Here is a 15,955-nt window from a genome sequence, read left to right as displayed (position 1 = left end):
CTGAAGCTGACTTTGAATATCATAACCAAATAAATTTCTCTCCTTCATGTTTTCCTAAATGGAATGATATCCTTTTTAGCCTAGCTTTTTTTCCTCTTGGTGGCTCTGAGCTGACATTACACCATACATCCAGCAATGTATCTATCCTTTGGCTAGTATTCCTCTTTGTAAAAACAGGCTAGCAATAGGGAGCTTACATCTGGCTAATACTTTTATAATGGAATAATCTATTTCCTCGGCTGAGCTGGTTGGTGACTTCCCAGTGTGTAATGAGAGATCAAGTGATTCCAGATAGTTAAATAACACAGTTACACTAACTTGCCCTGATTTCCTTTGCAGAACCATGTTTTTTAGGTTCATGGTCTGCTGTTCCCTGATAGAAGAATGGGAGAAGAGATCACCAAAAGGCACTAATTATACATAATATATTTTTAAAGAACACCTTAGTTGCTTTAATTTTTTTAAGTGAGGCAGAAGTTGCAAGGATATATTTCTGATGAGCAAAATTTGAAACTCCTTCAGACTTACCAAATACAGCAGTGATAATTTGGCATTAAGGAGTCAGTTGCAGAAGAGTAATAAATCTAATTTTAAAAAATCCTTACATATGACTACAGCTTCAAGTGAAGACACTGTTTTGGACCTTACCACATTTACAGAGTAACGTTATGATCTGTAGAACAGGAAAAACATAGCACACAAGTCATTTTACAGCACACAGTAGATAATATGAAAACAAGGATCAAGAAACAAAAATAACATCTACACTAAAAACGTCACAACAAAAACAGACTTTATTTCAACCAGATAAGTGAATTCTTCAGTTAGCATCAACTTCTTCAAGACCTTTAAAGATACGGAAATTAAAAGATGGTGTTTAGAAGGCAGAGAAAGGAAACTTTTGCCATGGAGCAATTATATTGCCCTTAAAAGAAAACAAAAACCCTTTTAAGGGTTTGCTCAACCCAAAAGATCATTAGGTCTCATGTGTTCTGTATATGTACAGGACTCTCATTTGAAAGTTACCCACCAGTCTTAATGGAATCTTTAAAGAGGGAAAAATCAAATGACAGATACATGAATAGATACATAGATACATAGACCATAAATTATTTTTAAAATTTTAGAGACTGGGATTAAATTATACTTTTCAGTTTAAAATACAAAACAACAACAACAAACTTTAACATTATTGTTTAAGATGCCTTGCTACAAAGCTCCTAGGTACATACATATATAAAAGTTCTTACCCCCTGGTACCTCAATCCATGACATCCTATAGATTTGATAGGAAACAGATCACCTAATGGGAGATATTCTTGATAAGTTCCAAATTTCTGACACAGGGATTTCCTGCCATTCAGATTGCATATATGAATGAGCACATTTCACCATGAGATGATTTCAATTTAACATTACGTAGTATGACACATATTTAAATGAAACATTACATTTATAAAGGATAAAATAACATTACATATAAATTTCAACTTTCTATAACCCTTTTCAGAAACTTCTCTTCCTGGGTTCTTTTGAGAGCTTTTGATATGTGCTGAACTTTGCATTGAGTTGGCCAAGCACCTTGATTGATATGAACAACACATTAAAGGAAGATTGAGGTGAGGAGAGAAGGCGATTGATTATTGGAGAACAAAAACAAGGATGAACTCTTTTTTTTTTCTATTAGACATTTGAACAGAAAGGACAAAAAGAAAAGAGGGCAAACAAACATATGTTCACAGTAAAACATGCCAGATTTGTAGTTTCATTTGAAACCAACAGCAAATCATGAAACGTCATGAAAAATATAAGTAATGGTAAAATCTCCTAGAGTAATTACTAAACAAAGTTAAAATTTACCACACTGATCAGTAAACCCCAGAAGAAGAATAAACAACACTTACATTGCGGTTCTTTTTAGACACCATACATCATTTTCAAACTTAATGCATAAAATTGGTAAGTTTGGCCACGCTGCACAATTTTTTAAAATACAGTATACAGAAAAACTCTTATATTCCCCCATTTTGAATCATAAAGTTAAAAACTAAGAGTAAAAGAGTGGCTAAAAGAAATTTTAAATTATTTACAAATCCAGCAGGTTTATCTGCCATGATGGCTTTGCTTCCATCCCAAGGCGATTTCACCTTCTCGAGGTCAATTCTCCATCCCTGCAGGAGGCTGATCTCTATCTCTACTGCTCATCAGTCATTTTGAACAGTTCTAACAGGGCCCCAACTGCTCCAAAGTAACCCTAGAAAACAATAAAAAGCTTCTGTAGGATTGTCTCTGAACCTTATCTAAAGACCTTATCTAATGCTAATAATGGTGCCTCAGAATTCTAGAGATTAAAGAGAAAATTAAAAATTGTTCCCTTGGGTCAAGTGTTGGTGGTTCATACCTCTAATCCTAGTTACTCAGGAGGCTGAGATCTGAGAATGGATGTTAAAACCACTCAGGGTAATTAAGCATCAAAAAAGCCAGAAGTAGAGCCATGGCTTAAGTGTTAGAACACCATCTTTAGGCATAAAAACCTAAAGGACAGTACCCAGGTTCTAAGTTCAAGCCCAGTATGGATACAAAATAAACTAAGAGAATCACATGGTTCCATGAAAATGCAAGGAATTGTTAAGAATTTGTGTCTTGGTATGTTGTGTTGCTATCTATACCAAAGTAGTACAGACCAGGCAGCTTTTAAACAACAGAACTTTATTTCTTAGGTATGCAAGATCAAGATGTCTGGTCAGGGCCAATTCCTCATAGATGGCTGTCCTGGCTGAAAGCTCAGGTGGCAGGAGGGACAGATAGCTCTCTTGCCTCTTTTTTATAAGGATGTTAATCCCACTATGAGAGCTAGTCCTCATGATCTAATCACCTTTCAAGGCCTCACCTCCTAATACCACAATTTTGGGGCTTAAGGTTTCAGCATATGAATTAGGTGGGGAAGGACAACACACAAGTATCCAGTCACTAGCAAATTGATTCCAAAAGACTGGAGACTTCACTCCTCTCACATTGGGTTGACTCAAGTGTGACTGAGTGCAAAGCCTGGTGTGGAAGTGCCAGAAAACCTCAGGACCTTGGTTGTTACTGATACAATAGGGGAGGGGGAGGGAGAAGGACAGGCGAGGGGGAGACAAGAGAAAGGAAAATTAAACAGTGAGGACTCCCAAGGTCCCAAGCCCAGAGGAGTCAAAGAGCCACCAAACCAGTGTCTCTCAAAAGCTGTCTCCACAGTATTCTACATTTAGGTCTTCCTGAACCAAAGTGAATTCAAGAATATTAAGAAAATTTTAAGGGACACCTTTTAAAAGTTCCCTGGCTAGAGAGTCAGCTATCTTTATGACCTTGGACATGACTTTCCACTTCTGACAGTTTTAGGCTGTGTTATCTGCAGTAGGCTCCAAAATCTGAATGTAAGGATGCTGGACAAGATGCCAGATAAAGGAGCTTGGAAATCTGATTTTTTTTTTTAATTGCTAAATTTGGCAACTATAATGGACCAGAACAATTGCTTTCTTTCTTTTCTTAAATATTAGTTTCAAAGCTATTAGGCTTCACTTGCAAACAACCCTTATATAGAGATGTCATAAATAAGCAGAATGTGTGTGTAGGGGGTGGTTCCTCTGGTTGGAGGAAAATAAAAGTGAACGTTGTGAGACCTTATTTCTATTCTACCCCAAGGAAAGGGAAGTATTAATTTCTGTCATAGGGCCTTAACTATGTATACTTAAGTTCTTTATTGCCAGTAGTAGGTTTGAACTTAAAGCCTATGCTCCTGCTGTTGCTCAACTTTCTTGCACACAGTTTGTGCTCTATTATTTGAGCCACACAGGTAGTCCAGCTTTATGCTAGTTAATTAGAGAGGAAGTCTTGTAGACTTTCTTACTTGAGCTGGGCTTTGAACCTTTGATCTTCTAGTTCCCAGCTTCCTGATTCGCTAGTAGTACAGGTATTAGCCATTGGAGCCCAACCTCTGTCTTTCGTTCTTAAAGGAACCTCTATACTTTTATTGACAATATTATACTTGTATTCCCACTGGCCTTTCCTTCCTTCATCCCTTCCTTTCTGCCTCCCTCCCTCCTTTCTTCTCTCTCTCTCTCTCTCTCTCTGTCTCTCCCTTTATACTATCCAACTTCCAGTCCCTATTTCTGAATAAGAAAGTTTCCACAATTTTTCTATTTGAATACATGTAAAGTTGAAATGGCACCTTTTGTACTTGTCTAACTTTAAAGTTAGGAAGCCTGTTCAAAGACACAATAAGATAAATTCCACACAGGAAAATTAAGTTTGTGCAAGCTCAACTTACCTCATGTTCCAAAAATAAAGCTTTCAGCTGTCCTTTAGACCAAAAATCCATGGCATATGCTAGCAGCTTCATGGAGACCATATTGATTCTGAGGAAGTTCCCAACGAACACAACTCTGTCAATATTCTGGGAGAGAACACAAGTAAAGAGCAACAATTGAATCAAGGCATAAAATTAGCATCTAGCAAAGACTCAATGTTCTGTATGTCACCATGTAGAGCCTTGTAAGAAAATTTAAGTGGAACATTACAGTATCTGCAAAACAAAGTTGACCAAACCTATTGGCACATTTCACAGGAATAGGTGGATGAGATTTTGGTTGGACAAAGCAGATACGGACACTGGATTTGTTTGATGCTATGTAAGATTGCATTTGGATCTGATATGAAATTCAGACAGACAGACACACACATAGACATTCACAGGAATAGGAGGATGAGATTTTGGTTGGACAAAGCAGATACGGACACTGGATTTGTTTGATGCTATTTAAGATTGCATTTGGATCTGATATGAAATTCAGACAGACAGACAGACATACAGACACACACACACACACACACACACACACACACACACACAAAGTAACTAGAGTTCAAGTTTGATGAATTTTTTTTTGCCCATTCCCTCAACACCCCCTTCATTTGAAATAGAAATTACTATTCTACCAACTCATAAATGAAATAGCAATAGCATGGGTTTGTTCACTGAATGACTTTGAGATATAGAAAAGAAATAATACTCCATCTCTGCCCTCGGGACATATGATAGAATAACCTGTTGGGTTACCATATGGGTTAAACTACAGTCAAAAAATATATTTGTATATTTGTCACCATGTACATAGATTTGTATTCTGAATGTACATATTTTGTCTTTTTTTCTTATTTATTGTCAATTGAAAGTATATTTATGGGACTGGGAATATGGCCTAGTGGCAAGAGTGCTCGCCTCGTATACATGAAGCCCTGGGTTTGATTCTCCAGCACCACATTAATAGAAAATGGCCAGAAGTGACGCTGTGGCTCAAGTGGCAGGGTGCTAGCCTTGAGCAAAAGAGAAGCCAGGGACAGTGCTTAGGCCCTGAGTTTTAGGCCCAGGACTGGCAAAAAAATTAAAATAAAAACTAAACTAAACTTTCTTTAAAAAAAAAAAAAGAAAGTACATTTACATTCTGCTCCTATCACGTCCATGTAGCCATGCTTCAAGTGTCTTAAGTGTCCAGCTCCAGTGCCTACAGCACTTCCCATTCTCAGAGATATTTCTTAGCTTAAGATGGAGCTTGGCATGTGTACCATGCAGGGGCTTCTCACAGAGCACAGCACCTGTTGCCATGGTTACAGATGAAAGGCAAGAGAGTCTTTGAAGGTTGCATTATTTTCTGATTAGTCTATCAGGAGTCATCAGGGTCTGGGAATACAACCTTTTAACTGTCTCAAGTTTTAACAATGCATGTTCATGAAGCCATTAGCCATTGAAAATTTTCCATGGATATATGGGTTGGGGACTAGTTATAATAATTTTCCATTAAACAAAAAAGAATGATAGCTAAAAGCTGCCCCAAGTAAAAGGTCCAAGGAATACTCAAGGTAAGAAACTCAAATGAAAAGAAATTTCATTAAATCTAGGGTCTCTAAAGTAGGATCTGCTAAAAGCCCAGTCATGAATTACTCTGGTAGAAAGCCAGAAGTGATGTTCAAAGCTGATGAGCATTCCATGATGCAAATAAGTCCCAGCTGGGTAAAAATGCAAATATATGACCCCTTCTCAAAAGAAGACTAGAGGAAACATCAAATTAAAAAATAACAATAATGAGCCAAAAATATAGCACTCTTAATTGATTAAATTGGTTTATTCATTCAAAAGTCAAACACTTATTCAAAGGAAAACATCACCACAAAAAAATCCAAATGGGGAACAATAACACCTATCAGCACATATCAAATAAAATGAAGTTGTTACCTAAGAAATAAAGAATGTCAGAAAAAAAGACCAACAATCCAATAGAGGATGGATAAGGAGGTAAACAGATTGTTCACATAGCAAAAAGGGAAATACTAGTGTTATTAAATCTAAGAAAATGCCTAACCTCTCTTATACTAAATTCTTACTATTAAGACTGGAAAAGATCAAAAAGCTTGACAAACCCCTTAGGAAAAAAATTTAGTTTTATACTTTGCTTGGTGAAAAAATAAATTAGAACCACCTTTATATAAGACATTTTATAATAGCCATAAAAATTACAACCAATATATCCTTTGGCTCAGCAATTTCCCTTCTGGGAATTAATCCTACCATCATACTTGTGTTTGCATATAAATACATGTGTAGATATGTATATACTCTCTCTATATATTTCAGCCTTTTAATAAACACTTAAAAAAAAAGGGAATACCATTAGAAAGGGAAAAAATACCATTAGAAAAGCAATCAAATCAAAGGCAGCATGTTTATGTTAGGAGGCTAGAGGACTATTGAAAATGCTGTGATACAGCCAGGTGCCAATGGCTCATACCTGCAAGCCTAGCTACTTAGGAGACTGAGATTTAAGGATTGTGGCTTGAAGCTAGCTGGGCAGGAAAGTCTGTGAGACTCTTATTTCCAACTAAACACACACACACATATACATACACACACAAACAGCTGGAAGTAGAGCTTTAGTTCAAGTGATAGAATGATAGATGTGAGCAAAAATGTATGTGTGTGTATTTGAACATATACACATGCACGCACGCATGCACACACGCACACTCACACACACAATGTGACTTAAAGTAGATTGCCATGGATGGTCTTGATACATGATTTAAAGTAGTGAGGAAGCATTTCTCAGCATTCTGACTATGCTATCAAATGTTTTAGAATCAGTATGTGGTGGCCCAGAATATGAAATGGCTGAAATCTAAGATTTCAACAGCAGAAAAGGTGAAGGCCTTGGTTACTGCTCTCCCAGGGAAATACGAGGCTGCCAGTTGCTGGCATGCTTCTGGGAGTTTGCACAGACTCCTCACTCCCGACCCTGAGGTAGTGAGTCTTTCATTCATAAAGTCCATAGGAACATCTAAAGTAGTTGCTCAAACCAGCAGATAACATGGCTACATTCTGAAATCATGAAAAATTGTCAGTTATCCTTTCCTAAAGGGATTATAATACCTGTGAAAGAACTTGCTGGCTCATTAGAGCAGAGTGCAAGGCAGAAGGCAGCTCTGAGGAAAGTAGGGGAAAGGGCATCTGTTGCTCTGTGGGGCTAGGGGTATTGCCATGTAACTGACCTTTGAAAGCTTACAAGTACAGCCAACTATACACACATTAGTCCTGGGGCTTGTTTGGATACTTGGGGGAAAAAAACAACACTCTTTAAAGGTTAACGGCAAAAAATAAACCCTTGGTGAAAATGAATCTCATGATCAATGTGGACTTTGAACAGGCACCTCTCTAGAAAACACTTCTATCTGAATATCAGCCTCCCACTTAAACTCTGTCTGGACTAGAGACTTCCAAACAAGTAGAACTGAGATCCATATGTCAATAATATACTCCATTCTGCATCCTTAAAGGTAGTTATTTTAGAATGCCAATACTCAAAGACAGAGCCATTTATCAAACTAATATGTGTGTGTGTGTGTGTGTGTGTGTGTGTGTGTGTATGACGTATACCTCTATTCAGTTTAGAGGAGCCTCAAAGTGGTTTAAATTATCTCTAATATTCCATCTCTTGATCTGAATTGTGATGATATAGCTGAGTTTCTGTGTGAAAGTTCACTGATTGTACACTAACATTTCATCTCTCTTTTATAGGTATGTCATATTTCTATTAAAGATACACAGTTCAAAACTTCATTACTAATCTACTATGGTTTTTTTTAAAACACTTTTCTTATTACTTATCCTATGCTCCAACTTCTTTTTTCTTATCTTCCTCATAAACCTCAGTGAGAGAGAGGGTTCATTGTTGTACTTTATAAGTCTTGTATTTCAGAAAAGAGTTCTCTTTTTTCCCCATATTCCAATGTTTCAAAACTTCTTAATAAAGCTTTGTTAGCAGCTCCACCCCTTCTTATTCCTGGAACTCTGGCTGGCCTTGGCTGTAGCGAGCTCTCTGTGCTTTGATAGCCCTGTACAATGCTGCTTGAACTCCATGCCACAAGGCAACACTGTAAAGAAGCTGAAAGCAGAGAGAAGATCAAATATTGCAAGTGGAAGCATTTTATGTGCATTTTATTTTAGGGATTTGCAAGGATGAAGAGAAGTTCTCACATGCAGAACTGATGGTTAGAGAGGCTATGGCATGGGTTGAAATTTTGTTTATGCTTGTTTTCATCCTGTGTCTACTTAAAAAATAAAATATATACCTCCTGCCCCCACCCACATATCCTCCAATTCTATGAGGTGTGACTATGGAATAAAGAATAGGCTTCTCGAGGATATGTCCTTTAGAAAGAGTCACAGATTCCACAGTACCGAGGATGATGCATGAACAACACACAGCTTTCCTGGGTTAAGGCCTTACCTCATTCAGTGCACACATCCGAGCAATGGAGCCAATGTTGTTGGTGATGGTGACCAGTGTGGCCCGGGCGAGGTCTTCTTTGCTGATGGAATCTCGCTTTTCTTTACTCATCATGTTGCCAAAACTATGTTGGAAATATTAGTGAGAGTGTTCAGAAGCATCCTTAGAAGGATCCATGCTTCCACCAAGGTACTGGAACGCTCTATGAATAAACTGTTCAAACTCAAATAGCTTGATTTTGCTACCATGATTTATAAGCAGACAGGATTACTGTATGGATGGCTAGCTCCCCTTTCTGAACAGGGACAAAGTAATATGGCTATTCATGGGGAAAGTTTTTCAATGTCTCTATATCTGGACAAGAATGGAACAAGGGAAACTGTTGTAGTTTTCCAGAACCTTCTTTCAAAGTTGCCTTATTTTAAGTACAAGCATGAAGAGCCAAATGTCTCAATGCTTCAATTAAGGACTGGAGATCAAGTGTGAGATCTAAAAAGGCAGATATTTGTACCAGGCTGTAGGCTGGTAGGTTGGCATTTTAAAAATTAATGATAATAACAATGAAATGAAGGCCGGGATGGAGAGGCTGCCTCATGTTTAATCACTACAGCTCCTCGCTACTTTGTCTCTACCTTGATGCTACAGCAGATCCTTGAAGGCCAAATCGTTCATAGTCTCCTCCGTAAATGTCCTTCACCAGCTTATCAACATTGGTGCTGTCGCCTTTAGCTGCCATTTCCAGAGCTTCTTCAAAGGTCTCACAACCAGTCAGCAAGCAACATAGGCCTAGGAATGTTCCACCTCCAAGACTAAAGGAACAATAAGGTTCATTTTTTAAAAATTTACCTTAAGATATTCCCATCCAAGTCCCCGACTGCATTAAAACTACTGATATGAGTTGAGAAAAACAAAAGCAAAGCAAAAGGGCACTTACATTTAAGTGCTATAGAGTGTAAAAGAACTTTAGATTGTATAAGAAAAGAGGGCAGAGATCAAAAGTGATCCTGAAGGGAAACATGCCCCTAAAATTGAGAACAAAACAAGAAATACTCTCACTGATTTCCGTTGTGAGACCTTCAGCTAGCCACTAACCTAAGTCTTCCTACCTATACAAGGGGCCGAATCATGAGCGCTTTCCTTTGGATGGTCTAAAGCATCAAATTACCATTGCACCATAGACAGCTGAAGGCAAATATTAAGTAAAAGAAATTGTACCTAGTTCACAAGTATGGAGCCAAACAACCATCCAAGGACAAAACTGCTTCCTTTGCGCTGACCTTCCTTTTCTAGCAGAGCAAATTTTATACTAGATTTGTTTTTGTTTTAATTTTTTTTAGGGGGGCAAGGGACTATTGATTTATCAAATAGTGATTTTTTTCTAGCAGTCTTTAAAAAAGATTAGAAAAGATTATTGCCATTTTACTTATCACTCACTCAATAGGAGAAGAGACCCAAATTGAGTCACAAAATGGTGCTAATGCTTCAACTATGTTTTAGAAACTTTCAATTGTTTTTGGGAGAAAAAACTTATAAACAAGGTTTGGGGGCCCTAATTCAAAACTAATTATAGTAGCTGAGAATAACCACAATTGTGTATTCATATAAAAGTTGCCCAGTGAAAAGAAAAGCAGAAGTTCCACCAGAGAAATCATAGCAGAAAATGGAGCTCTAATCCCTAAGCTGTTGGACTAGGTTTAATTCATTCCTTCCTTTTCTTTCTTTCTTTCTTTCTTTCTTTCTTTCTTTCTTTCTTTCTTTCTTTCTTTCTTTCTTTCTTTCTTTCTTTTTCTTTCTCTCTCTCTCTCTCCCTTCCTTCCTTCTTTCCTTCCTTCCTTCCTTCCTTCCGTTCTTCCTTTCTTTTGCCAGTCCTGGGGCTTGAATTCAGGGCCTGAGCACGGTCTCCAGCTTCTTTTTGCTCAAGGCTAGCACTCTATCTCTTGAGCCACAGCGCCACTTCTGGCCTTTTCTATATATGTGGTGTTGAGGAATCGAACCCAGAGCTTCATATAGAGGCAAGCTCTCTACCACTAAGCTATATTTTTCTATTAAAAAAATGTAAAAATATTATGCTGATCATGTCAATTGATCTGAGGCCTTAATAAGCCACTAGCTCTGGGAACTTGATCTGTGTTTGGGCATTGGCTTTTAATTCTAATGAAAAGAAAACCAAGTTGGTTATTTTGAATATTTAGGGCATCTATTGTCAATGACTAGTAACAAGAAGGTTCCAGATTATAGAATATTTAGGGCATATTATTATCTATTGTCAATGACTAGTAACAAGAAGGTTCCAGATTATAGACAGGAACATAGTTCTGTTAATTGTATCTACAGCAAACCTTTGTATAATATCTTAAACTGTGGTTCTTAAAGAAATACACTCTTGATGGAAATTATGGAGTTTTTTTCATAGAAAATTATGTAGGTATGCACCACCAGTAGCAGCTACCTACATTGCAGGAGCAGGGCCATAAGGAAATAGAGAGCTCCACATTCAGTATTATATCAACAACTCAGACACAATAGGAATTCTGAATTCCTTCTAAGAAAATGTATCTTAATTTACATTTAACATGACAAGTCATGCTACCATTGTTGGCTTCAGCCTGCCATACAAAGTGTGTGTGTGTGTGTGTGTGTGTGTGTGTGTATGTGTGAGTGTGTGTATATTTTGTGGTGCTAGGGATTGAACTCAGGACCTTGCTCATGTTAGGAAAGTACTCTGTCACTAAGCTATATTCCTATCCCTGCCACTGTGGTTAAATAGGAATCATTTTTGGGTTGTCCAGTGCTTTGATTTGTTTTGTCCCTACATCTTTTAGAAAAGAAATCTTTGCTAATAGTTCTAGCTTCACAATATCTTTTCATCCTTAATAATCTTTCTTTGAACATTAGGGATCATCTGAACCAATGCATTCAGTAACCAACTCCAATTGTAGGCAACTTAAGAGATTGGCTGACTTAGAAAGAAGGTAATTCATCAACTGATGTATTGGTAAAAGTGAGAAAGGGCAAGTACAACTGGAAAATGACAGGTGATTCCAGATAAAGAGTCAAATGAGGGAAGCAAGCATGAGTTTGCACAGCTGGCACACTGCAGAGAGGAAGAAAGGATGCATGGTGACAGAAGAGCCAAGAGTCTCCTAGTACTTTATGAACATCCTCAACCTGCTAACCATTACTTAATCATATGATTTCCTTGTTCAACATCAGATACATGTTTGTTTTGCCAGACACACAGTAAAACCCTTACCATACCAGACACAAAAATTACGTTGCTTGGGCTGGGAATATGGCCTAGTGGCAAGAGTGCTTGCCTTGTATACATGAGGCCCTGGGTTCGATTCCTCAGCACCACATATACAGAAAATGGCCAGAAGTGGCACTGTGGCTAAAGTGGCAGAGTGCTAGCCTTGAGCAAAAAAGAAGCCAGGGACAGTGCTCAGCCCCTGAGTTCATGGCCTAGGACTGGCCAAAAAAAAAAAAAATTACGTTGCTAGACAAAGCTACTGAGAAATATCATCAGCTATCATTGTGATTTCAAAGAGAAGTAAAAGAAATCTTCAGTAAACTCATTCTTTTTTTCTTCTTCTTTCAGTGCTGAGGATGAAACCTAGGGCTATGTGCATGCCAGACAAAAGTTCTACCTCTTAACTACATCCCCAGCCCCAGTCACTCATTTTAGTAATTAAATTGTTGACAACTGTAGAACATTGGTGATTAATGGACACAAATGGTCATTGCCTTTAAACAGGTTCAATAAAAGTGATGAGATGTATTATTACTTTTGCCAAAGTTTCTAGGTTCATTACACTTGAACAAACTAGATTCTAACAATGTCAGCTGTTAAATATTGTATTTTCTACTGACATCCATAGGAAAATTGGAATATCACTGGAAAAAAATCTGGGATGTAACAGATATACATGTAAAAAGGACCTTTAAAAAACACATTTAAAACAAAACTGAAAGAGTACTGTAGTGAAATGGCTTCGAAAAATGTTCGAAGGGAAAACAGTATGTAACACAGTAAGCAAAGCCCCGCAGGATAGCTATCAGTTCACAAGAGCAGTACAAATTCTTAAAGCTTATTGGTGCTCCTATCAGTGATTCTCAGTGTGTTCCACTTGATGATGTTCACTGCAAACTTTATAGTTTATGTTGGAGGTTTTATAACTTGGATCAATGAGGCCTTTGAGCCCAGAATAGTGGCACAGTCTAGAATCCCTGTATAGGGAAGGCTGAGGAAGGAGGATTGCAAGGATAAGGCCTGTTTGCATTACCAAATGAAACCTTATTCAGGAAGAAAAGAAAGGGAGGGAGGGAGGAAGGAGGGAAAGATATTTATCAAAATAACTCTGGTTGGGGTGGGCTGGGAATATGGCCTAGTGGCAAGAGTGCTTGCCTTGCATACATGAAGCCCTGGGTTCGATTCCCCAGCACCATATATATAAAAAATTGCCAGAAGTGGTGCTGTGGCTCAAGTGGCAGAGTGCTAGCCTTGAGCAAAAAGAAGCCAGGGACAGTGCTCAGGCCCTGAGTCCAAGCCCCAGGACTGGCAAAAATAAATAAATAAATAAATAAATAAATAAATAAAATAACTCTGGTTGGGGTATCAAAAGCTCCAGGGATTTAACGACTCGATGCCCCTTCCATAGCTTTAGCAGCCTCCAAAAGGGCTCCCCATTAACATATTTCCAAAATCACTAGTTAATGTGAGAACCTATAAGAAAACCTCAGCATCCATATTGAGTTTGTTGAGGATTGAAGAACACTGGTCATTAGCTGGCTTAAAAAAAAATCAATAATTAGATTTTAGAAGGATTACACATGTAAGAGAAGCCAAAGCCACAACTAGTTCTTGGCAGCTATTCAAAATGACCCTGCTCCTTAGACTCTCCAACTTTAAAAACACATCTGTGATATCACTGATGAAATGGTGAAGTGTTTATCAATGGAACTGTAAGCATCTCTAATTATGGAAAATGTTTAGCTTATTGTTACCTTGGGACCACCTTGACCAATTCAATTACTCCTGGCAGGATGTCTGTAGTCACTGTGCGCTTAGTCTCTCTGCAACATCACTATTGATATTTAGGGCTTGATTATTTCTTTGTGGTTGGAGGAGCTGCTTTCAGCTCAACTTCAATGTACTAGATGCCAGTAACATCCAACCTCCATGGATGACAATCAAAAAATGTCTTTAGACATTGCCAAACACAAATTTATGCAGATCTGTCACCAATCATGACCATACACTGGAAAAGAGAAGTTCTATGTGTAATGGGTAAGTAGTACTATGGTAGTTCAGTGCCATGGTGATATTTCACTGCCGGGAAAGCCTGTAAAAACAATCTAAGCACCAACAAACTTCATGACAGAAATGAGACACTGAGACCTAGAAAAGTAACATGAGGTCTTCAATCTATCAATAACAATGGTTTTGCAAGGCACCTGGATTACACTTGTAATCCTAGATACTCAGAAGTCTAGGATCTAAGGACTACAGTTCAAAGCCAGTCCAAGCAAAAAACCCCCAATTAATCAGCAAAAAGCTGGACTGGTGGCACGATTCAGGTGGCAACACACTAGCCATGAGTAAAAAAATACTGAGCAAGAGTACAATGCCCTAATGCCCTGAGTTCAAGTCCTAGTACTAGTAGACACACACACACACAAAAAAAAAACCCACAATGTTTTCAATACCATATCCCAAAAGCATTCTACATGGCATTCATTCCTTAATTTGTTCCTCTAAAAATAGTGTTGGCGGTCCAATAAGTTAGAGGAATACTTCAAAACAAATCAGTTTAATTTCATATACACTAGAGCTTCTCAAAGGTATCTGATTAGCTGGGCACTGGTGGCTCACTGCTATAGTCCTCACTACTTAGGAGATGAAGATCTAAGAAAGCTACCCTAGGCAGAAAAGTCCAAGAAACTCTTATCTCCAATAAACCAGCAAAAAGCCCAAAATGGAGGCTCACATGGTAGAGTGCTAGCCAGCCTTGAGCAAAAAAGCCAAGCAAGAGCCCGAGGCCCAGTGTTCAAGCTCCAGTACTGGCACAACAAAAACAACAATAACAACAACAACAACCAAGAATACATTCAACACAAAGATTTACTATGGATTGGTTATCAAGGAAGTAGCCTGGTTTTAAACACAAAGAGGTTCCTCTAGTGGAAAGCCTGTTTACCTGGTCCCTGTAACTCTTTTATAGTTGTCCTTGGAGTACACTACTAGAATGCTGACACCTGAGCCCATGTTAACCAGCAACATAGGGTATGGATTATCAAGGCAGTATGGCTTTTTTTGACACAATTCAGGATTTGTGGGGTTTTCAAAGTAGTAACATTCTGGCTTGCCGTTGAAGCCCACCGAATCGACGTAAAGCAGACCCTGTATCAGACAGTCCAGTTCATCCAGTTTATGGAGCTGCAGGTCAGCAATCTGAAAGAAAACAAAACCTTGTGAGATGCCATGGACTACTTTGGAAGAAGCCCCAGATTGAACCATTCAATTTTTAAAAAGGAAGCATCCTAAAATACCCAGTTGTGACATCATGCTAATAATCAGCCAATCTACTGTAAAAACAGCTTTGTACAAATGACAGGAAGGAGTTTGCCTGGTTGCTGAAAAAGTACCTTTGGGTACCCAGGATGGCTCTGAACCTGTGAATGCAACCTTAGATAAAGGGTCTTTACAGATGTTAAAGATCTTGAAGAAATCATCTCAGATCATCTGAGTGGGCCCTAAACCCAACAACTATACTCATTTTAAGGTACACACAGAAAGACATGAAAGACCTAGAGAAGACTATGTGAAGATGAACATGGTCACCTAGAAGCATTGTCTTATCATTAGGGTTTGATAGACATATCAACATGTATTTCCCAGACTCAAAAACACCATTATGATTCTTTGTTTCCATTTTTTTGCATAGGGAATAGAAAATGTTTCTCTCGGGGCTGGGAATATGGTCTAGTGGCAAGAGTGCTTGCCTCACATACATGAAGCCCTGGGTTCGATTCCCCACCACATAGATAGAAAATGGCCAGAAGTGGCGCTGTGGCTCAAGTGGCAGAGTGCTAGCCTTGAGCAAAAAGAAGCCAGAGACAGTGCTCAGGCCCTGAGT

At 38.3% G+C, this 15,955-nt stretch overlaps 1 protein-coding gene across 1 annotated transcript in view; it reads right to left on the bottom strand.

Annotated features, from left to right (window-relative positions):
* Positions 1 to 260: 260 nt before the first annotated feature.
* The window catches only part of Pank1 (pantothenate kinase 1), a 42,517-nt gene continuing 26,822 nt past the window's right edge, over positions 261 to 15,955 (bottom strand). The window contains 5 exon segments of the mRNA XM_048338732.1: positions 261 to 2,254; positions 4,310 to 4,435; positions 8,820 to 8,943; positions 9,452 to 9,628; positions 15,017 to 15,270. Of these exon segments, the coding sequence (XP_048194689.1) occupies positions 2,195 to 2,254; positions 4,310 to 4,435; positions 8,820 to 8,943; positions 9,452 to 9,628; positions 15,017 to 15,270 (741 nt within the window). The 3' untranslated portion in view covers positions 261 to 2,194.

The sequence above is a fragment of the Perognathus longimembris genome, chromosome 2 (assembly GCF_023159225.1).
Source record: "Perognathus longimembris pacificus isolate PPM17 chromosome 2, ASM2315922v1, whole genome shotgun sequence".
NCBI classification, from domain to species: domain Eukaryota; kingdom Metazoa; phylum Chordata; class Mammalia; order Rodentia; family Heteromyidae; genus Perognathus; species Perognathus longimembris.
The sequence above is the reverse complement of the archived record's forward strand: the minus strand, read 5'-3'. Positions and strand labels throughout refer to the sequence as shown.